Source organism: Anolis sagrei, chromosome 5 (genome assembly GCF_037176765.1).
Source record: "Anolis sagrei isolate rAnoSag1 chromosome 5, rAnoSag1.mat, whole genome shotgun sequence".
Taxonomy (NCBI): Eukaryota; Metazoa; Chordata; class Lepidosauria; order Squamata; family Dactyloidae; genus Anolis; species Anolis sagrei.
In genome coordinates, this window is record NC_090025.1 from 174,114,876 (window position 1) to 174,139,158 (window position 24,283).

At 42.2% G+C, this 24,283-nt stretch overlaps 1 protein-coding gene across 1 annotated transcript; it reads left to right on the forward strand.

Annotated features, from left to right (window-relative positions):
* Window positions 1–700: 700 nt before the first annotated feature.
* On the forward strand, window positions 701–24,283 carry WEE2 (WEE2 oocyte meiosis inhibiting kinase). Its single transcript, XM_060779703.2, has 11 exons — window positions 701–1,062; window positions 4,064–4,263; window positions 11,131–11,182; window positions 14,617–14,789; window positions 17,018–17,139; window positions 18,653–18,799; window positions 20,232–20,333; window positions 21,601–21,686; window positions 21,922–22,092; window positions 22,190–22,332; window positions 22,949–24,283. The coding sequence occupies exons 1-11, from the start codon at window positions 706–708 to the stop codon at window positions 23,130–23,132; spliced, it is 1,737 nt and encodes a 578-aa protein (XP_060635686.2). The 5' UTR covers window positions 701–705; the 3' UTR covers window positions 23,133–24,283.

The window sequence follows — 24,283 nt, forward strand, 5'->3', positions numbered from 1 at the left end:
CCTCCAGTAGACTGTAGCCGGAGCTCTCCTGACATGTAGAAATGACGCGCCAGGAGTGTGTGTGTGTGTGGGGGGGGGGAATGCTCCCCATCCCCCTGTTCTCCTGATGCATCATTTCTACATGCTGGGAGAACTCTGGCTACAGTCTACTGGAGGCCAAGTAAGTTTTCCTACTTTTCAAAAGGGTTTGGGGGCTGTGATGAAGGGTGGTAGGGCCTCCAGATGTTCTTGCCGGCCAGTCCCACGAGAGCATCTGGACACCCACCTCAGAAAGCAAGCGCTTTCTGGGGTGTGTGTAAACAGGCCCCCAGGAACATCCGTGTTTTTAAACGTGGATGGTTCTGGGATAAAGGCCTGTGTGGAACCACCCTTCGTTGAGTGCAAATTACTTTGCACTTTGAATTTCGATTGCAACAACTGAAGTGACTTGAGAACAAAGGGTGATAGAAGTAGAACACTCTGAGAAACCGAGATGACAAAGGATTCATTAGATCTGTCCTTTTCAATTTGGCGCTGTTAAAAGATAGAATCATAGAGTTGGAAGAGACCTCATAGGCCATCCAGTCCAACCCACTGACAAGAAGCAGGAAAATTGCATTCAAAACACCCCAGACAGATGGCCATCCAGCCTCTGTTTAAAATCCTCTAAAGAAGGAGCCTCCACCATATATGTCATTGCATGTTTTCTTTTTCTTTGTAGTTGCCATGGATGACTGGGACTGCAGTAACCAACTTGTCCAGAAGCTGGATTTTTCCAGCTGTGGAGAGGACACAGAGTTAGAAGAGGATAACAGCATGCATGAGGAAGAAGTGAGGCATGTCACTCCACAGAAAAACTGGGCATCTCAGAGCTGGCGGTCGAACTGTCCAGTCCCTGTAACTCCGCAACAGCAACAAGAAGATTTCTCTCAGGATCTCCCAAAGTCTTGGGCAACTCCTGTGAGGAAAGGCAAGGAATCTCGGAGAAAGAACATCACACCTTTGGAGAACTACCCTGACACTCCTTTGCACTATGTCACATGGCAAAAGCTGCAGCTTTGTGATACCCCCAACACCCCAAAGGTAAAGTGGCAGGAGCAGTAGTACTGGATGAAGTCCTACATATACCCTACCAAACCCAGACACACTGAAATTGAAGGCACTCAAATTGGTTTCCACTCAGTTCATTTCATGGCTCTGTTGTAAATAGGATTGATGTTGGCTGTAACCCAAAATATTTGTGCTTTACTTTTATGTGTCAAGTATCCAAAGTATGCTCTGAAGCACACTCCAAACCTTTAGCTTCAGTATAGGGTGTGGATAATTGTATGGTGCCAAATGAACTTACTGTTTTTAATGTGACTTTTTCCAAATCTTTGTAGTTATTTCGTTCTCCTGAACCTATTTGTCTGCCTTGTTCTTGCCATGAACCTTAGAGGTAGAAATGTCTGGTTCCCCAAGAAAGCGTTCGCCTTTGTTTAATTGTTGTAAGTAGAGTCATCTGTACCATTCAGGGCACCAAAGTAGTTGCTTCAAGCAGCAGATCTAGAGTTAAATGAAAGGAAGTGGGGAGAGGTCCATGTGTTTTTGGATTTTTGCCCCACATACCAAAAATAACTTGGCTGGCTCTTGATATTATGGATCTTGACTTGAGTTGTTCATGGGGAGTGGTGGTGCTGGCTACCTTGAGCAGCAAAGTGTCAGGTAAAAGTAAAATTAAATAGTGTGTCCAGGCTGAGAGCTGCAGGAAGAATCAAAGCCTACCTTGAGATTAAGCTGACAAATTGATTGCATCTTCTTACCCTTCATTTTTCTGACTGTACCTAAAGAAAGTATGACTTCGTACGGAATTTATATTACAAGGCTGTTGTCTTCCTCCAGCTTTTGACACAGAAAACCCAATGTTGTTATATTCTGGTTATGGAAGAAGAGAGGGATCTCTTTCCTTCCCTAGTTTACAAGATCTTTAGCCTTCTCTGCCAAAGAGCCCTGGTGCTTCACCAAACTAGACTTCCCAGTATTCCATAGCATTGAGCCATGGCAGTTAAAATAATGCCAAATTGCATTAATTCTACAGTGTAGATGAATCTGTTGGCAGGGCAGTTTCTGTCAGGAAGGGGAAGGCAGCTATCTCAAATGGGAAGATGCTGGATGATAAAGAGTGGTGGAAAGATGTTGAAGGACGTGGTCTATCAAGCACTCCCCCAGCTATTGCTTTCAGGTGGAAGGTACTGCCTCATCACCAGTGTAGAGATATGATCCAACTGCCATCTTTACCACATCAAATGAGAGTGGGGTGCCATCTTGTCCTTTGATTTGGATAGAAAGGTTTTGAGGATCTTTACTTGCATTCTGGGCCAATCTGTGTAATTGCAGAGTGGGAAACAGCCGCTTTTATTTTTTACTACAGCTCTTGGATTCCCCCCAGCCAATTTTGGTTAACAGAGCACTTGGACTTGTAGTTCTCCAAAATATGTTTTCTAGTAAGGTGATCTGAGGTTGCTCCTCTATACTTTCACTTTTCCTAGTATACTATGGAATAGCAGATGAATTTCTGAGTTTCCTATTGAGCACAGGGGTACAATATGTATTTTTCCCCTAACTATTAAAACTGTCAAAGCACCGTTGTAGGAACAGCTTTTCTTCAAAGCAGCTGCTGTCACTTTCTTGTCCCAGGCTGGATGTAGAGTCTCTGCAGGCTCTAAAGACACAATCCTGATTGATTCTTTAATTGTGTTTTTTGCTCTTTTAAAATCTGAAATGGAACAATTTAGAAAATCCCCTTCATCTTCCTGCTTGTTAAGATGGATGTCTGGGAGGAATTCACCGGCATCTGTAGCTCCATATTGAGCTCTGTTGCCCAGAATATCCTGCAGTGACAGTAGCATAGTAAAGTGCGAACCTTTTTTTGACTTTCTCTAATTTTAAAAATTTCAGTGGCTGACAAAAGATCCTTCTTGACAGGAAGATGAGGCTGGCAATTGACTTTTGATGTTCCAACAGCAATTTGTATTGATTGGTCCACCTTGTGGCAGAGACAAGTTCAGTTGGAAGGTCTTGGCATGAAAAAGGTCCCACATTAAAATCCTGACCACACAGCAACTGATGGGAAAACAGGGCCAGCCTTGCTCTTGAGCAAGGGGAGGAACTTGTGAAGCCTTTCCAGGGTTAACCACCCCTGAGTCTCCTTGGGGAAATAGGTGCGCATTATAAAGTTTGTTGTTGTTGTTTGATACACAGCAAGATTAGTACACAGCAAACAAGATCATTATGCTGGCTTTTATATTCAATTACATGTCGGACACTTCCCAAGTATCTAGGAGTGTGTGATGTATCAATGAATAATGTGTGTGAATTAGTTCTTTATTTATTAGACTGCAATTCCAATCACTATGGGCCCTAGCTAGCAGGGCCCATAGTGAAAAATGCTGGTAGTCCAACAGTATCTGGAAGGTAAGCACCCTGGAGATGAGGGGCTCTGGGGCCATCAGTGTTTTGCTTAACTCGTAGTTTATTGGCTTCATTCCTTGTCATAATCTTCCCAGAAGCTTTTACTTGGCTGACTCCATCCTTTTGGAAAGAGAGCACAAGGCCTGAGGGACAAAGTCAATCAGACATATATTATAAATTACATTTACAATATATTAGCATTTTGGATTCTGGCATACATGCTAAAACACATGATGCACTTATCATGGATGTTGGGAACACAAGTATTAATTTGAAAAAGAAGGCAAACTGCTGCCTGCTGCATTAAAGCCATGATATATGTCTTAGGTTGAGGTAAGGTTAGTTGGTCTTAATGGTATAACATTTAAAACACCTCATTTCTGGTGTTTTCTTTTTCCTTCCCCACTCTCTTTGTGTAGTATGATCTTTAGACAGTCCCTGCCTCAAATTTATAGTCTAGTTTTGTGAATCTATAAATGATAAATTATTATTGGAACTTTTCTTGTTAATGAGTCAAATATATCATTGTTTTAAACAAATATTTGTTGTCATAAAGATATTTTTATTTGCAACTCAAGCAGTTGTATAAATAATGGTTTTGCACATTCTTGGATTCTCTATCTGTTTTTTCTAGAGTCTCCTGAGCAAGACAGCTTTCCCTTCACCGGTGGGAAAATTCTCCCCCAAAGGGATAAGAAATTTGCGGTTCAATTCATGTACAGATTCTGAGGAGCCTCCCTCCAATTCTCTGGTTAATATTAATCCTTTTACACCTGATTCATATAGACAGATGGCTTTCCATCCCAGTGGGAAGAGGAAAACTAGAGGAGAGCTGTGAGTATTTTCTAACTTAAGATATTTTATCTAACTTAGAGTGCAAAATGGAATGGTAGAATAACTATTCTGGAGTCATACTTCAAATAAAGATGAGGGTGTATTCCCCAAGATGACCATGTTTTTCATCCCACAATAGGATTTTCTCAGAGATGCATATCTCAGTAATCAGACCTGCAAATTCAGCTTGTCCTTTCCATGCAATGACTAATCCAAAACTCAACATACTGAATGCAAGATACAGAACAAGTGAAAATTGCATTTTGTGGAAACAGGTGTCTTTCACAACTTGGGCAAAAATAATGTTTTACCTTACATGGCACCTTCCAAAACTATTCTCCACACCATTCTTGGGTTTCTTTAGAGTTTAATGGGTTTTTTTCACTGAGAAGTTTAGTAATGGAGGCCATTCTAATTTAAATGATTGCTACTCAGCTGGATATGGTACATTCCTTCATTTTTGCCTGGCAACAGCTATTTTATTATGCCTGGCTCAAATTTTATGGCTAAGTGAGAATTTCAGTTGAATTTAAATTTAAGTTTTCCCATTCCTAGTACAGTGCTCTAATCCTTACTTCTGTGATGGAAGTAAAGATGTCTCTAGTTCTGGGTTTCCGGTATCAAGCAGGGATTGAACTAGAGGGTTCCCTTCTTCAATTTTTCACAGTTCCTCGTGGAGAGGTTCTCCAGAAGCTTTTCAAATCATCATTTTATCACAAAGAGAGCTCCTTTGTTTTGACTACAAGAAAATCTAGTGAGTGCTGAATTGATAAATGAAGGCAGCTTTTACCATGTTGGTTGGGAATTATGGGAATTCTGACTTACAGTGATTCTAAAGTGGACCTATCCTGGGGATTTCCTATCCTGAGGATTTCCGGGAGTATGTGACTCACCCAAAGTTGCAGTGGATTTCAATGGCTGTGTGAGGAATTGAACTCTGGTCTCTAGAGCAACAGTCCATATAGCACAAACCACGTCAACAAACCATGCCCTTTAAAAATTGTAGTCATTTTAGGTCTCCTGCAGGAAAGATAAAGCGGGGTATAAATATAATAATAGTAATAATAACTCAATAGATCTTCAGTAGATCCCCCTCGATGGACTGTCACCTTGTCGTGGTGAGGGGGCTTGCGTGTTCCGATGAACCTGTAGGCACAACAACTGGAGTCGTGCACTCCCAGGAGTGGCTGCGGGGGAGGTCCCAGACCAAGCACAGTCCGAAGACCCAAAGACCTCAACGGCGGAGCAGGCGGAGGATAACATGGCACATGTTACAACGGCTGCGAAGGCGGAAGAAGGCTGCAACAGACTGAGAAGCCACGGTCATTGTGTTAAACTACATCACCAGTGGAACCTCACTCTGTGAAGTCTGTGTGTTGATCAGTTGTGCACTGACCTCCACACATTAAAAAAATCCACGCACAGGCGTCTTCCACAGAAAATAAAAACCAACCAACCAAAGTCCCATGGCGATCAGCGAGTGGCGACGGGGGCAGGACTGTGAAATCTGGAAGCCCCTAGTCACAGACTGGCACATGGGCGGTGGGTACGGACTCAGTCGTTCTACCTCAAGGTCCGAGGCAGTTGAGTAGTTCGGCAGCTGTATCCACGACTGAGCAGCCCTATTGAGGACCCACTCTGCTCACCCCACATGGGGAGGGGGCTAGAAAAGGTGCCCCAAACATAGTCTGCCTCACTCATCCCTGACTGGACTGCCGCGTCCAGTGGGGTCACCACCCTGCGGCCAAAAAAGAAAAATGAACTTCGGTACGTGGAACGTACGGACTCTGATAGACAACAGTGGCAGTGAACACCCCGAACGCAGAACTGCCATCATCGCAAGGGAGCTGGGACGCTTCAACATCGACATAGCAGCCCTTCAGGAGACCCGGAGAGCAGGAGAGGGACAGCTGAAAGAAGAAAAAGGAGGCTACACCTTCTTCTGGAAGGGACTGCCCAAAGAAGACCAAAGAATGCACGGAGTTGGCTTCGCTATAAGAAATGATCTGATGAAACATCTGTCCGAAGCACCCACTGGTATCAACGAACGTCTCTCCACCCTCCGAGTTGATCTTGCCAAAAACCAACGGGCAACCATCATAAGTGCCTATGCACCAACACTAGACGCTGACGAAGACATCAAGGAGAAATTCTACTGTCAGCTGGACACCGTCCTATCGGGGATACCTAAGGAGGACAAAATCATTCTCCTGGGGGACTTCAATGCAAGAGTCGGGCGAGACTTCGACCTGTGGCCAGGCACCATAGGAAAAGACGGGGTTGGAAACAGCAACTCAAATGGCATCCTGCTTCTCACCAAATGTGCGGAGCACAACCTTGTCATCACCAACACGCTCTTCCGCCAGAAAAACAAGTTCAAGACATCATGGAAGCACCCCCGGTCAAAGCATTGGCACCTCTTAGACTATGTAATCACACGCGCCAGAGACCGCCGTGACGTGCTCCTCACAAGAGCCATGATAGGTGCTGACGACTGCTGGACTGACCACAGGCTAATTCGATCCTCGATGGCTATCAAGATCGCCCCCAAGCGCAGACTCCAAGGAAGGAAGACAAGGCGCAAAATGAACACCCAAGCCCTTCAGGAGCCCTCCAGGCGAGCCCATCTCCAAACAGCACTCAAGGACCATCTACCCACAGAACACCCCGAAAATGTTGAGGAACATTGGAACAAACTGAAGACCTCCATCATCCAAGCCTGCGAAGAAACTATTGGATACCAAGCCAAGAAACATCAAGACTGGTTTGATGAAAATGACATCGAGATCCAACAGCTAATTGACAAGAAAAGGAAAGCCTTCCAAGCATGGCAGAGAGACATCAACTGTGCTGCTAAGAAAAAGATCTATGCTAGTGCAAAAGCTGAGGTCCAAAGAAGGACAAGAGAACTCAAGAACATCTGGTGGACAAAGAAGGCCGAAGAAATCCAACACCTGGCAGATACCCATAATGCTCAGGGATTCTTCAAAGCCACAAAGGTCATCTATGGACCAAGAAACCATGGCATACAGCCTCTACGCTCATCAGATGGAACCAAACTCCTGAAGGACCAAAACTCAATTGCACTACGTTGGAAAGAACACTACCAAAGCCTCCTGAACCGCAGCTCCAATGTGGCCGACGAGGTCCTCTCACAGATCCCACAACAACAAACCAGGGATGAGCTTGCAGCACTGCCTAGTTTGGAAGAAGTCAGCAATGCCATCAGCCAACAGAAGAATAACAAAGCCAGTGGACCAGATGGGATCCCTGCTGAAATCTTTAAAGAGGGAGGACCTGAGCTAACACACCAACTCCACCAGCTCATAGAAAAAGTGTGGGTGACCGAGAAAATCCCAGCAGATTTCAAGGACGCCACCATCATCACCCTCTTCAAAAAAGGGGAAAGAACAGACTGCGGAAACTATCGAGGTATCTCCCTTCTAACCTCCGCTGGGAAAATCCTCGCAAGAATCCTTGCAAACCGCCTTCTGCCCCTCTCAGAAGACACCCTCCCAGAATCCCAGAACGGCTTCCGCCCCTCCAGAGGAACCGTGGACATGATCTTCACTGCACGACAACTCCAAGAAAAATGCAGGGAACAAAACCAACCCCTGTACATGGCATTCATCGACCTTGCAAAGGCATTTGACACAGTGAATCGCAGCGCTCTCTGGACCATCCTCCACAAAATCGGGTGCCCTAACAAATTTGTGAACATCCTGCGGCTCCTCCATGATGACATGATGGCAACAGTCTTGGACAGCAGTGGCTCCCAAAGTGACCCATTTAAAGTGGAATCCGGTGTCAAACAGGGATGTGTTATCGCCCCAACTCTATTCTCCATCTTCATCGCTATGATACTTCACCTTGTTGATGGGAAGCTTCCCACCGGAGTGGAAATAATCTATCGGACAGATGGCAAGCTATTCAACCTCAGCAGACTGAAAGCCAAAACCAAGGTTACAACAACATCTGTTATAGAACTCCAGTATGCTGATGACAATGTCGTCTGTGCGCATTCAGAAGAAGATCTACAAGCCACTCTAAACACCTTCGCAGAAGCATACGAGAAGCTCGGCCTGTCACTGAACATTGAGAAAACCAAGGTGCTGTTCCAGCAGTCGCCAGCCAATCCCTCTCCAATGCCAGTAATACAGCTTAATGGTGTCACATTAGAAAATGTGGACCATTTCCGCTACCTTGGCAGCCACCTCTCCACCAAAGTCAACATCGACGCCGAAATACAACACCGCCTGAGCTCTGCAAGTGCAGCATTTTCCAGAATGAAGCAAAGAGTGTTTGAGGACCGGGACATCCGTAGGGAGACCAAGGTGCTTGTCTATAAAGCCATTGTCCTCCCAACCCTGCTATATGCCTGTGAGACGTGGACAGTCTACAGACGTCATATGCAACTCCTGGAACGATTCCATCAGCGCTGCCTCCGGAAAATCCTGCAAATCTCCTGGGAAGACAAGCGGACAAACGTCAGTGTGCTGGAAGAAGCAAAGACCACCAGCATTGAAGCGATGGTCCTCCAACATCAACTCCGCTGGGCCGGCCACGTTGTCCGGATGCCTGACCACCGTCTCCCAAAGCAGTTGCTCTACTCCGAACTTAAGAACGGAAAACGGAACGTTGGTGGACAGGAAAAGAGATTTAAAGATGGGCTGAAAGCCAACCTTAAAAACTCTGGCATAGACACCGAGAACTGGGAAGCCCTGGCCCTTGAGCGCTCCAGCTGGAGGACAGCTGTGACCAGCAGTGCTGCAGAATTCGAGGAGGCACGAGTGGAGGGTGAAAGAGAGAAACGTGCCAGGAGGAAGGCGCGTCAAGCCAACCCCGACCGGGAACGCCTTCCACCTGGAAACCAATGCCCTCACTGCGGAAGAAGATGCAGAGCAAGAATAGGGCTCCACAGCCACCTACGGACCCACAAGGAAATCCATAATGGAAGACCATCTTACTCGTCCAACGAGGGATCGCCTAAGTAAGTAAGTAAGATCTTCAGAAATACCCCCCCCCCCCAAAGAATGGAATGAGTGGTTACAAAGGCAACAGTGTTATGAAGAACTTTTCAATGATTTTAAAGCATAGGTTCTTTTATTTCAATTTTCCAGTAAGAGAAGGGGTATCAGAACTTTTACACTTATACACAAATAATGACATTGGACACATATACAGATTCTACATTGAATTCACAAACCACCTATAGTTATATTGGCTAACAAACAAAGGCTAACATCACCATTTCTCCTACTGTCTCATGGAGAAGAACATCATGTAGGTCAGATTGCTTCCCTGCAGCCTTCCAATGCACAGTTCCAAAACTTCCAAAACTCCAAAGCTTTTCAAAAACGCAGTCATTGCAACCTGAGAAGGAGGCAGCGACCAGACTTGAGAAAAGGAGGCAAGTGTCCAGAATATCACCTTATCATAGCAGATCTGACACTCCCAAGGTACACCATCTCTCTCAATAGAGCATGGTGGATGAACAGCACAGCTGCCACAATTTTTGGATTGTAATAAGGTCTCTTATATAGCAATATTTCTTGCTGATGTTGTTCCAAAGTTGTAAATGCATGATAGATAATTTTCCAAGCCTGAAACATTCTGGCTTCATCTCTTCCTGGACAGAAGTTGGTAAATGTAAGCCTTGTATTGACTTCCTTCTTAACATAAGAAACCTTGTAAACATTTCCTTAATTTATTTATTTATTTATTTACATCACTTATATCCTGCCCATATCAGCCCGCAGGCGACTCAGGGCGGTCTACATATCGGCACAATTCGATGCCATCAATACAATACAAAAGCAAAAACAGTTAAGTGCAATTATACAAAAAAGACAGTGCAATGACAATTTAAAAAGAGCTATATCCTCTCATTCCAATCCTCGTCCATTTCATCGTCTTGGCCGTTCCTGGGTCATTCTCCATCTCAAGCTTGACTATCTATTCCGGGGTTCCGAATGCCTGCTCGAAGAGCCAGGTTTTCACTCTCTTAATTTAAAGAACCATTGTCCCTGATAATGTAAACACATTGTTTTCCCCCAAAAGTTCAATAGTGAATCATTGCCACAGTTCATCAATGTAAGCAACTTTTATTTACAGTTCCTGAGTGTAGTTTTTTCCAGGCCTCAATATTTTAGAATTATGTCTTCAGCCAAGTTAGGCCCCATTTATACACCTTTCATACAATTCCATTCAAACCAAAAAATGTTGTGCTTCCTCTGTTTTATGAGTTTTATATTTATTTATGCAATGCTTTTGACACAAAAATAAATAAAATTCAAACCATACACCATATTTTTATCCATGACAACAGTAGCTTAAAAACAAAAGAATATATGCTATAAAAATTCACACTTATTTAGAAGAGCTTTGGGGAGCTATATTTTGTTTCAAATCTATCATATTTTTTCATCTGCGTATATAAAGGAGAAAGGGGGCTTGCTTTTGAATAGAGCCTTTATAGATCTGTTTGAAATTGTGTGAATATTTTCTTCCAAGTCAGCTTAGAGACTTGGATTTACAACGAGAATGGATTTCCCTTGCTGAAATCACATACTACTATATTCCTTGTCTCCCCAGATATCAAGAATTTGCACATTAAGGAGGAATCTGAATTGATCCCAAACTAGAATATGAATCACCCAAGTTGAAGGCTGTAGCCTCTGTGGTCCTAGACTGAATTTTCTTGTGGTTTCTGTTCACTTTACATGCAGACATGTCTGTATAAATATTTTATAAAGTTTGAGTAGTTCCTGAAGCTCGTGCTTAAATATTTAAATGGTGAAATTGAAGGCTTGTTGACTATCTGTGAATGCTAGGAAGCCATTCATGAGATTCATATTATTGTTTTAGGGATGATCCCAGCCAAAAAGAGAGTCCATTGGAGCTTGGCTTGCCAGCCAAGGTGAGTAGTGTGTTTGCCCAGGTGCATCAGTACCTATAGTTCTATATGTCAAAGAGAAAGCAGCTTGGTAACCTACAGCAGTGGGCAAAGAATGTATTACAAGAACATAATCATAAGGGCTTACTGCCTTCTTTAATTTTAAAATGTCAGATAAAACCAATAAGTATATTTTAAGAAAGCTTAGTCAAATAAAGGACATGAAAATGAAACGGGCACAATGAAATAACTCATTGAAATATTACAGCATTACTTACAAAGCTTCAAGCTGCAGAACCAAAACACATTTGCAGCCTTATTGAAATACAGAGCATGGAAACTATTTTTCTGTGGCTATGATTGTGGGTGGATTCATTGATATTCACTGCTTTGCATCAAAGAGGGCAACAAATTTCCACCCTTCTTCATGCCATCCTGGAATCTCAATGTACAACTACCCCACCTTTCCTTCAATTAATCTTTGAAGGTGGATAACATCTGACTATCTTGGTGCTGCTGAACTATAATGCCCATTACTCCAGCACACCCAATAGTGCAGAATTATGGGAGGTGAAGTCCCAAGAATATCTGGAAGATCAGTCTTTTAGAAGACCTCTCCCAGGTCTATGGCAAGTTAATGATGAGTGGGAGGAGAGGAAAGACATTTGGCTGAACTGATGGCTGCTGCTATTGGTTATTGCTTGATATTTACTTTCTCTTGTGTTTATGCATTATCTGATTAAACTACCTGCTATGCAGGACTACACAATTAAAGCACTCTCTGATGAGAGGTCTCCAAAAGTGGAGAGTCCACCAGTCTCCAAGGCAGTTTATTCCACGGTTGAACAGCACTTACCATTTCAAAATTCATCCTAATGTTTAGGTAGAATCTTTTTTTGTAATTTGAATCTATTGGTTCATTTACTAGCCCAGGAATGGGCAAACTTTGGCCCTCCAGGTATTTTGGACTTCAATTCCCACGATACCTAACAGCCTACCGGCTGTTAGGAATTGTGGGAGTTGAAGTCCAAAACACCTGGAGGGCCAAAGTTTTACCCATTCCTATACTAGGCTGAACATTGAACCAATTGAACTCTGGGGCAGCAGAACACAAATGAGTTCTGTCTTCTTCATTAGTGAATCTTAACCTTAGGTCTTTCTAATGTTTTGGACTTCAACTTCCTAGAAGTCTCAACCAGTATGGCCCGTAATTCTGTGTGTTGAATCCCAAATATACAGATTAAATGCTGAGAACTATTCTTCTACATGGCATCCCTTCAGCTATTGAAAGATGCCCATCATATCACCCCTCAGTAATCTCCAAGTCAAACACATCCAGCTTCCCAAGCTATTCCTCATAAGTCTTGGTTTCAAGATCGCATGTACTCAGATATATTTGTTTAATTTGACACATTCATTCAGGTTCATAACAATAATAGCTTCAAAATAACAAAGGCATATGGACAGGAATGATGATACGACAAAGCAACATGGATTTGGAATACTTGCATTGCAACAGGGAATGTATTCCTGGAAGGGCATCACTCCAGAATGCGAGTGTCCTCGTGTATTCTTTGCCCTGTAAACCTGAGTGTGTAGAAAGCTGTTGTGACATATTATGAAGGGGCGTTGTAAGACAACAGAAAAGCTAGTCTATTCAAAACCTTTCTATTGAGTGTAGCTTTCTGTATGGAGGGATTTATGTCTCTGTAAGGCCAAGCACACACATACAGAAGGATCTAGTGGGATTAGATAATCGTTCTTATTTTTTCTGCACATGTTGATGGGCTCTAAATGCTTTTGTCTTACCATTATCACCACCAACTGTCTTGGCTTTGTTGTTGTTGAGGCTACCAGGGGAGAAATTAAGCAATCACAAGCTTCTAATTGAAAATCTAATGAAGACAAAGCTTGTTGCATGGGCTGGGGCTGGGATGTGGGGGGAGAGGGGGGTAGAGAAGCAGAGAACCTAACTGAATGTTAGATAAATATCTCCCGCAGTGTTGCCTGTCCCTATGTTCTGCTGCACAAATCTCTCATCTGGCTCCCTTTTCCTTGAGTCAGTGCTAAGCACAATTACTACTGTTTACAAAATGGATTTTGGTCTCCCAGTAGGAATCCTCAAATGATAAAGCAGCATTGCCCTCTTCTGGTGAGAACCCAAACTGATTCCACAGCATGAAACCTTTCTAGGAATGGACAGAATGGACAGAAACTAAGCAGTCTTAGGGTGCATCTGCACTGTAGAATTAATACAGTTTGACACCACTTCAACTGCTATGGGCCAATGCAATGGAATCGTGGGATTTGTAGTTTGGTGAAGTGCCAGCACTTTGGTAGGGAAGACTAAATATCTTGTAAAGCAGCGTTTCTTAACCTGGTGGTTGGGACCCCTGGGAGGGTCGCAAGGGGGTGTCAGAGACGTCACCAAAGACCATCAGAAAACACAGTGTTTTCTGTTGGTCATGGGGGTTCTGTGTGGGAAGTTTGGCCAAATTCTGTTGTTTGTGAGATTCAGAATGCTCTTTGGTTGTAGGTGAACTATAAATCCCATCAACTACAACTCCCAAATGTCAAGGTCTATTTCCCTCAAACTCCACCAGTGTTCACATTTGGGCATATTTAGTATTCGTGCCAAGTTTGGTCAGGATCCATCATTGTTTGAGTCCACAGTGCTCTCTGGATGTATTGCAACTTCAAAAACTCTAGGTCAATGTCCACCAAACCCTTCCAGTATTTTGTGTTGGTCATGGGAGTTCTGTATGCCGAGTTTGGTTCAATTCCATTGTTGGTGGAGTTCAGAATGCTCTTTGATTGCAGGTTTACAATAAACACTAGTAACTACAACTCCCAAATGACAAAATCAATCCTCCTTCTCCAAAGCCATCAGTATTTAAATTTGGGTGTATTGGGTATTTTTGCCAGATTTGGTTCAGTGAATGAAAATACATCCTGCACATCAGATATTTACATTATAATTCAGAACAGAAGCAAAATTACAGTTATGAAGTAGCGATTAAAATAATGTTATGGTTGGGGGTCACCACCACATGAGGAACTGTATTAAGGGGTCACAGCATTAAGAAGGTTGAGAAATACTGTTGTAAAGTAACAGTTCCCAAGATGCCATAGCATAGAGTCATGGCAGTTAAAGTGGTGTCAAACTGCATTAATTTTACAGTGTAGATGCACCCTGGTTCTACTTATATTGCTATCTTAGTCTATATCTCTGTTCTTTAAAATATTAATGTTTCATCAATAAGTCATGCAGAACACTAGTTTTTTTCCAGCAAAACAAACTCTGGTGGTTCATTCCATCTGTATATATTTTAAAAAATATTGGACATAACCACAGAGGAACCTAAATGAATATTTTGAATTACGGTAGTCTCTTGGAGAGACAATTTGTCTTTAACTTACATGTTTGAGTTTTTTTCCCCCCCCTTATCCTCCTATAGAGATTCCTTTTGCGTGAAAGCAACATGGTTTCTCGTTACAAGAAGGAATTCCTGGAGCTGGAGAAAATTGGTGTGGGGGAATTTGGTTCAGTATACAAGTGCATCAAAAGGCTGGATGGGTGCGTTTATGCCATCAAGCGCTCAAAGAGGCCCCTTGCTGGATCCTCAGATGAGTAAGTGAAACCCACCCTTGTGCATGTCTTCCACATGGATGACCATGCAGGTATGTGTATGGGCAACCATGACTATGTCCTTCTAATGTGCATTTAAAGGCAATAATTGCCTTTGTACCTATCATATTAGTTTGCATCTCCTCTAAACAGGTTTTCTTTCTGGTATGTAGAATAGTAGTCAAAAGAGTAAAGGTAAGTAGAGAAAATGGTAGGGAGATTTTTTCCCCTGTTCCATAATACTAGAAGTAGAGACATCCAGTTAAGATACATTCAAAGAGAAAGATAAAAAAAAAAAAGCTTATTCTTCACATTGAGTCTTTTTACTCTACACAATTGTAGCACTCTGACTCTAGTTTAATTTCTATAGTTTTGTCTTACAGAACCCAGGAATTGGCAGTTAATGGAAAAATACTTCTGGTCAGTTGTAAGGAAGATCAGGGTATAGGGTGGCAACCTGTGCTGGATGGGGTCACACTCCTCCTGAAGAGACAGGTCCACAGTCTGGAGGCCCAGGTGTCGGTAATGGCCAAGAGGGCTTTCACACAATTAAAACTTGTGCACCAGCTGCAACCGTACATTGAGAAGCTGGACTTGGCCATGGTGGTCCATGCCTTGGTTACATCCCATTTAGACTACTGTAATGATCTTTATGCAGGACTGCCCTTGAAGAGTGTTCAGAAACTTCAAGTAGTTCAGAGATCTGCAGCCAGGTTATGGATAGGTGCTGGACCCAGAGAACATACCACCCCCCTGCTAAATCACCTGCACTGGCTGCCAATATGTTTCCAGGCCCAAATCAAGGTGCTGGTTTTGACCTTTAAAACTCTAAATGGTTCAGGTCCTACTTATCTATCTGACCGCATCTCTTCATACCGAACTGCCTGAACATTAAGATCTTCCGGTACGGCCCTTCTCTTGCTGCTGCCACCATCGCAAATGCAGTTGGTCACTTCCTCCTATTGTTGTTGTTGTTGTTCATTCATTCAGTCGTCTCCGACTCTTCGTGACCTCATGGACTAGCCCACGCCAGAGCTCCCTGTCGGCTGTCACCACCCCCAGCTCCTTCAAGGTCAGTCCAGTCACTTCAAGAATGCCATCCATCCATCTTGCCCTTTGTCGGCCCCTCTTCCTTTTACCTTCCACTTTCCCCAGCATAATTGTCTTCTCTAGGCTTTGCTGTCTCCTCATGATGTGGCCAAAGTACTTCAACTTTGTCTCTAGTATCCTTCCCTCCAATGAGCAGTCGGGCTTTATTTCCTGGAGGATGGACTGGTTGGATCTTCTCAGAGTCCAAGGCACTCTCAGAACATTCCTCCAGCACCACAGTTCAAAAGCATTTATCTTCCTTCGCTCAGCCTTCCCTAAGGTCCAGCTCTCACATCCGTAGGTTACTACAGGGAATACCATTGCTTTGACTAGGCGGATCTTTGTTGCCAGTGTGATGTCTCTGCTCTTTACTATTTTATCGCGATTGGACATTGCTCTCCTCCCAAGAAGTAAGCGTCTTCTGATTTCCTGGCCACAGTCTGCATCTGGAGTAATCACTGCACCTAATTTCCCGGACCCTCTAGAAATTTTGAGTTTGCACTAGCCTTGGCCCAGCCTTTTTAAATCGCCTTGAACAGGCAGGATTATTTTAAATATATGTACTATTGTGATTTTTTTATGCTTATATTGTCTTGTTTTTTTTAATGTTGTTCACTCTGTATGTCTTGATTGTGTTACTTGGAAACCGCTCTAAAGATATAGAGCGGTATATAAATAAAGTTTTGCTGTTGTTTGTTGTTGGTGGTGATGACAAGAGAGAGGGTCTTCTCAGTGGCCACTCCAACCCTTTGGAACTCCCTCCCTCCCTCCCTGACATCTTTTTAAAAGCAGCTAAAGACCTTCCTGTTCTCACAAGCTATTAATAAAGATACTATGATAATACCAAGGTTTTTTTTAAGTGTTTTTAAAATACATTTGAACTGTATTCTCAGTTTCCTTCTGATACAATAAATAAATAAATGAAGAAACTTAGTTGGAATGACAGGAAGGCTAACATTCAGTGAGTCGTGCTAAGTTTACCACCTGTATCAATGAATTTCCCCACAATAACTGTATTTGATAAATATTTTTATATATGTTTATTTTTGGCCCCTATAAATTGTCTTCTATCCAAATCCCTAAAAGCGTAATGGTATCACAGTTTGAATGGGTGCCTTTGTTTTATCTTTCTTTCTTTGCAGGCAAATGGCTTTGCGAGAAGTCTATGCCCATGCAGTGCTTGGCCATCACCCTCACGTGGTGCGTTACTATTCAGCTTGGGCAGAAGATGATCACATGATTATTCAGAATGAACACTGCAATGGTAAGAAGGTGTTCCACCTTTCCAATATTTGCTCAGCTTTGGGATACAGTAGCCCTTTCATAATTGCAGGGGATAAATTCCCTGGCTAGACCATGGTTCTTTAAAAGCAAAGAATATAATCCAATGCCATTAAATTATCTCCCTTGCAGTCCCTGCATACCATAATAGTTGCCTCAGAGGACACAGAGATTCCCAAATATCTATAGGAATTTGCTAGAACATCCCATGCAACTATATGGTAACTTCTGGGGAAGAATAACAAAGAATTGCCTGGAGGACCTAGTAGATTTCCTCTGCAGGAACAGATAGGTTTTTCTTTTTCATGTCAGGAGTGACTTGAGAAACTACAAGTCACTTCTCGTGTGAGATAATTGGCCGTCTGCAAGGACATTGCCCAGGGAACCCCCAAATGTTTTACCATCCTGTGGGAGGCTGCTCTCATGTCCCCACATGAGAAGTTGGAGCTGACAGATGGGAGCTCCCTGGATTCAAACCGCTGACCTTTCAGTCAGCAGTCCTGCCGGCACAAGGGTTGAGCCACTGGGGGCTCCTAAATAACAGGTAAGTGAACCCCTGGATATAGGATATATGATTTTAGGGATATTTGTGTGGAAATGTATGCAGCTTTACTTAGTTAATAATATATACTGAATGTCAATGCGGAGTGAAACTGCAGTACAGTACAATTATGGAGTTTGTTTCCAAAATATACCAAAAATTGAAAATGAGTTATAGGTGGCAGTACATTATTGGCTAGGAGTAGAATATCATGTTCAGGTCAAAACTATCAAAATGGAACAAATCACTTCAGTACAGTGCTTAAAAATGGCATTTTATACCAAATTAATACCGTACATATCCTCAGCACAGTTTTTATTAATTATTCTTGTAAAATCTTGTTCTGATGGATTTTGGGAAACAAGCTCAACCATTGGTTGAAAGATCAGAGCTTGGAAAAATAACTTGCTGCTAGATTATAAATTGTAAGTTGTTCAGCCTCCATACCTGAATGCTTATGTCAGTCCTTAACAATGGAAAACAAAATCAAAACAAAATAGACCTAGTACACTCTGAGAACCAGAACTGGCTATGACTCCCTGTTAAGTACCGTAAATGTGCTACACCAGTGCTTTTCAATCTTTGGTCCTCCAGATATGCATTTCAGCTCCCAAGAGTCCCAGCCAGCCTAGTAAGTGGTTGAATTTCAGCAGCTGAAGTTACAAGTATCATCAGGACCAACGTTTGAGAACTACTATGCTACTTGATGGGTCTGGAACACCATGTACAGAATACACTCTTGAGACATGAAACCTGATATATTTTCAAGAAACGTTACAATTTCCCCTGTCCCGTCTCCTGCTCCACTTAAGTACACTTGGATAGCATGATATTACCATTTAAGTGTTGTATGTAGATATCCTAAGCATAAAAATGAATAGATTGCTTCAGATAGAAAGGATACTGCAGGACACCGAGGCCCTGGTAGTATGTTAATACTTGGGGTTTTTTGCAGGTGGTAGCCTTCAAGATGTGCTTTTGGAGAACTTGAAGACTGCCGATTATTTCAAAGAATCAGAGCTGAAGGAGATCTTGCTACAAGTCTCCATGGGGCTGAAATATATTCACTCTTCTGGTCTAGTGCACATGGACATCAAGCCCAGTAAGCCCCTCTATTCTATAATGCACTGGGTGTCAAATAGTTGTGGTTGGCACTTGAGGAAAAGTGAGCTGAATACTAGGCATGGGCAATCCATGGTTCTAAATGGTACTAAAGTTCTGTCAGTGAAAACTAGGGGGCGCTGGTGCTTTGCTTCTACAGTGTTTCTAAAGTTCTGGTGGTGAAAATTTCAGAACTCTTAACAAAACTTTCAAAATTTTATTATTTCATTATTGGCGATTTTTATGACAGAACCAATTAGGAGCTGCCATTTAGAACAAAATTTTGAAAGTTTTGTTAAGAATTCTGAATTTTTCACCACCAGAACTTTAGCAACACTTTAGAAGCAAAGCACCAGCACCCTAGTTTTCACCATCAGAACCTTAGTTTTGTAAATACTTTAGAATCATTTAGAACCATGGATTGCTCATGTCTACTGAATACACTGGGCAGTGGGCTGTGTGTGTGTGTGTCATTATCCTGATACAGAACCCTGAAAAGCTTCAACTGAGTTGCATTGACTGAAATTGCTTTGACACAGCATCGCTACATTGCTAAACTCAATTAGATCTGCTTCGAGGCAATAAGGAAACATAAGCCTCTCTTCTAATTGAGCCATTTTGCTGTTCTTTTGTGTCTTAAAGTTGTTTCTACCTGATGGAGACATTAAGGCGAACTTCTCATAGTGTGTTATTTGCAAGATTTGAACAGAGATAGTTTGCTAGTAGGAACAAATCTTATATTTAGACCATTGATTCAGTGGTTCAATACTTTAAACACTCAATTGACAGAAGTTTCCCAAGACTTCAGACTCACTGGGACTCTATCTACAAAGTCTGGAGACTGAAACTGGGACATTCTCTATACAAAATATGTTTTGTATAGATAATAATTTCCCCCTACAATGCAATGGAGCTGTTTGTCTTCATTTCTTTTCAGAAGCCTTAAAGGACAATCTGGACAGCCATCTAGCTTTGGATTCTCTACACTAAGAGAATAATTAGACTAAAGCATGGGAAGGTTAAGTTGAAAACTCTCAGAAGAGAATTCAGCAAAATGCAGCCCAAAAGCACACACTGAGCTTGACTAGAAGGTCTAAAAATAGTGCTTTCAACCTTATAGTTATGAGAAGCCTTACAAAAAAGGACCTATAATATTTTGGTCAGCAGAAAGCTCTTTTATGTTTCTTTGACTTCGTGGCCATGATAGTTAGAGCCATAAAATCAGCCAGAGCTCTAGCACAAAGCAAATTCATTGCCTACATGATAGGATCTTCCACAGTCCCCTATTTTCCCTTAGAGAAAGAGCTGTCAACCATTACCTAGCAATGTGTAGATAGATGCTTGTGAAATGCAAACAGTATTGCTTGTTGCAGATATAATTCATCTCTGTGAACATTGCAAGCTTCACTATTCTTGTTTCTTATTGGTTTTAGGCAATATCTTTATTTGTCACAAGCTGATTGGACTTGCGGGTGTGGAGGAGAGTGACAGTGAAGATGATTCCTTTGCCTCTTCTAGCGTGGTATATAAAATTGGTTCGTAGCTTAACTTTGTTTATGCCTCTGGAGAGCATGGCACAAAGTGGTTTCCAGTTCATGCTTTCTGAATTTCCCTTGAACTAAGGTCACCCTCCTTGCTTCTTATATCTCTTCCCTCCCTTCTGTAGAACTTACTTGCTCCAAAGTTTGTATGTGGGGCCTGCTCAACAGATAGCTATGAAAATGAGGTTAGTGAAGGCATGGGCAAACTTCGGCCCTTCAAGTTTTCTGGACTATTCCAAAACCCCTGGAGGGCCGAAGTTTGCCCATGACTGGTTTAGTGGGAGGTTGCATCATGGTGTGATGATTCTGTACAAAACTGATTCAGTAAAAATCAGAATGTGGCCATATTTCCATATCCTACAGTAGTGGTTCTCAACCTGTGGGTCCCCAGGTATTTTGGCCTACAACTCCCAGAAATCCCAGTCAGTTTACAACTGTTAGGATTCCTGAGAGTTGAAGGCCAAAACATCTGGAACCCACAGGTTGAGAACCACTGCCCTACAGCATAAGAACTTCAGGAGGGTCTAGTTCAGGCATCCTCAAACTCTAACCCTCCAAATGTTTAGACCTCCAGCTCCCAGAAAACCTAGCCAGCTTGTTCAATGGTCAGGAATTCTGGGAGTTGGAGGCCCAAACAGCTGGAGGTATGGAGTTTGATGATGTCTGGTCTAGTTATATGAGACTAGAGACCTCTCTAGTCCAGCATACTGCAGCAGAACAGCCAACTCCATTTCTAAGGGAAGCCTACCAGCAGAATATGTGCACAAAATTCTTTGACCATGTTTTCCAGTAACTAGTACCTAGAACCACTATGTCTAACACTGGAGGTAATATAGGGCCTAATCTCTGCCCACTTCTGTTTTAGGATCCAGGCTTCCTAAGGTTTACCTTTTCATTTGCAAAACACTATATACATATGTGCGTCTTGAACATTCTGGAGATTGGTAACTTCATCACTGCGGTTAGTCTTTGCAGTAGTGCACATTGCAGCTATTCATGCATAGCTGATATGGCCAACTGGTTACTTCTGGTGAAAAACCTACCCATTCTTAACTAGTCATTTAAGCAAAGGTTTTTCCATTTGTATGGCTTCCATAATTGTCTGATTGATATGCACACATCATGTCAGTTAAAGCAATTAAATATTTTTTTTATTAAATCTTTCATCTTGCATTTATTACTATTAGGGAATTCTGGCTACTCTGATTAGTCGAATTTGCACTTACATTTGTAAACTAACTCATTAGTTTCTCTCTATTAGGTGACCTTGGACATGTGACATCCATAGCTACTCCACAAGTGGAGGAAGGAGACTGCCAGTTCTTGGCCAATGAAATCTTGCAAGAGGTAAGAACATATGAGTCCTTCTGGATCAAACTGTTGCATAGTGCAGTATCATGTTTCCCACAGAGGCTTACCAAGTTCCTGTTGATTCAGTGGATCTGTTGTGGTTTAGGCTGCCCATTGGATATAGGCTGGTGTATTCTAAACTTGGGTCTTTAATTATAAAAACATTTATGTCCTTGAAAAACTGTTGTTACGTCTTGTGGTGTAAAACCTCGTTTTCCTTATTCTTCTACAGCAATACTGCTATCTGCCCAAGGCAGACATCTTTGCCCTTGCTTTAACCGTTGCTCAAGCGGCTGGTTGTGGGACATTACCTGCCAATGGTACCATGTGGCACCACATCCGCAAAGGCAACCTTCCAGCAATCCCACAGCAGCTGTCACGTGGCTTTATTGAACTGCTCAAGGTGAGCTTCCTTTTTGGGGAATATGAAAATAGCATTGGTTATTTCAGCAGTAGTATGAAACATACTTCTTTCTCACTCCTATTTGTTTTGATCTCAGCTTATGATTCATCCTGACCCAGTTATGAGGCCATCAGCCACTGCACTAACCAAGCACCCTATCCTCCGGCCTTCTATTGGGAAAGCTGACCAACTTCAGAAGCAGCTTAATGTGGAGAGGTTCAAAACTGCTATGCTGGAAAGGTAAAGTCCTTCAACAGGGTCAAACCAAGATGCTATGGTGTCTGATAGGAACTGGTATATCACTGGCCAAAGAAGAAATGCTTCTTCTTTATGACACACTACATGGTTTGACTTTTTCCATTTTAATTTGCCACCTTAAAGTTCTATTAGTGTAGTGAGGGGGAAATACAAAAATAATTGGGAGGGGGAGGTGTTGCGGTGTACTGTCAAGTGGTTTCCACTTTATGGTGATCCTAAAGTAAACCTATCACAAGGTTTCCTGGAGCTGAGGGCGTGTAACTTATCCAGGGTCAAGTCACACACTACAACTAGTGTTAGCTGCATGGATAATCCTACAACTTCTGATTTAACATGTATTGTTCACCTTCTGGCTGCTTCAGGAAATGATAGGATAGACGTGTCCATCGTCCTATTTCTTTGGAAAGCAAAGATACTTCCTGCAATCATACTTGTGCACACATTCAACCTTCCTTTGTCTTGGCCCTATGAGATCCCTTCAGTTCTGATTTCCTAAACTGGAATGCCTGTTGGAAACACCATCAGTGAGAAATATTCATTCCAATTCTTTGATGTCCTTGGGATGATTTTGTTCTTTATTATTTCTTCTCCTTCACAGGGAACTGAGGGCAGCCCGTCTAGCTCAGACCTTCAAAAAGGAGCAGGCCATGAAAAGAGACCTGTCTTTGGAATGTGCCAGGCCTCAAGAAACTGGAACCAGTTCAAAGCTTAAGAACAACAAGAAGCGCCTAGTGGGAGGGAAAAATGCCCGATCATTTAGCTTTACTGCCACTGGCTACTGAGGACTGAATAATTCAGGGTTCTTGGGTTATAGAAGCATATCCCAAAGAAAAATAATCACAATTGGCTTTCACTTTTTGCACCATGACTACAAGAATGATGGTGCTGAATCTTAATCTACAGTCAGTCCTATTTCAAGATTATTTTTTCATTTCATACCCTCATTTTTTTCTCCACGGGACGTGACAATCATAGCTGCTTTATGGTGAGGCCATTAAAACCATGAGTGCAGGAGGCATAGGGATGTAATTGCAGCTTCTCAAGCCAAAACATCTCTTAAACATCATGGGTGTATTGTCTCCCCAGGATTCTCAGAAGAACATGTAACTTTATTTTCTTTCTCTCACTGTTATATTTGCCTATTTTAAGCTCCTTTTGTGTTAATTGCTTTAAAAAAGATTAGAAATAGCGGTGTGCTGAAAGAGAATATTTCTGAAGCAGCTGACTTCTTCTCACAGTTGTGGATGAAGTTATGTCATCATGCTAGTTTTAAGTCTCTTAAGAACCATTTAAATTCACTAGAAAAGTGGTGGTGAACTTCAACTCTCATTGACCCTAGCTGGCATAGTCTATGTTGAACAATCATGGAGGTTGCAGTCCTGAAATATCTGGAAGGATATAGTGATTCAGTCTTCCAAACAAAAGCAAAATATATTTAAGGTTAACAGTTGTCAGCAATGAGATCTTTTTTGAAATAAACAAGTGCATCTTTTGACAATAGATGTATCCTGATTTGGAAACAGGTTGGCTCTCTCTTTTGTTTCCAACAAGCAGGTAAAATAAATCTTGGCTGGGAGGGTGAGGGGCTTTATTCTTAAACGGTGACATATGAATGACTGACATAACTAATGGATAAAGGCTTGTAAGTGTCTGGAGTGGGGTAGATTTTTAAAACACACTGGAATGGAGGTAAAATGCTTTTTGGAACCCCTTTTCAGGGGATGACATTGTGTAAGATGTTCTTAATTAAAATAAAGTAAGCCTTGTGCCCCTGTTAGAGTGTTAGCTTTTGATGTTGTTGCAGCAACGAAAACAACAGTTCCATGGATTCTTCTATTCGTAAGACTTGAGTATTGGAATAGTAATTTTAGTGGTGGTGTCCAACATTTCCTTCACTATATGACCTCCTCAAACTTTCCTGGACAAAATTTAG

Coding starts and splice junctions, on each gene's coding strand:
- WEE2 (XM_060779703.2), top strand. CDS start 706: ATGGATGACTGGGACTGCAGTAACCAACTTGTCCAGAAGCTGGATTTT. Junction 18,800..20,231: donor GCACATGGACATCAAGCCCA/GTAAGCCCCTCT, acceptor TATTGGTTTTAG/GCAATATCTTTATTTGTCAC. Junction 21,687..21,921: donor CCAATGAAATCTTGCAAGAG/GTAAGAACATAT, acceptor ATTCTTCTACAG/CAATACTGCTATCTGCCCAA.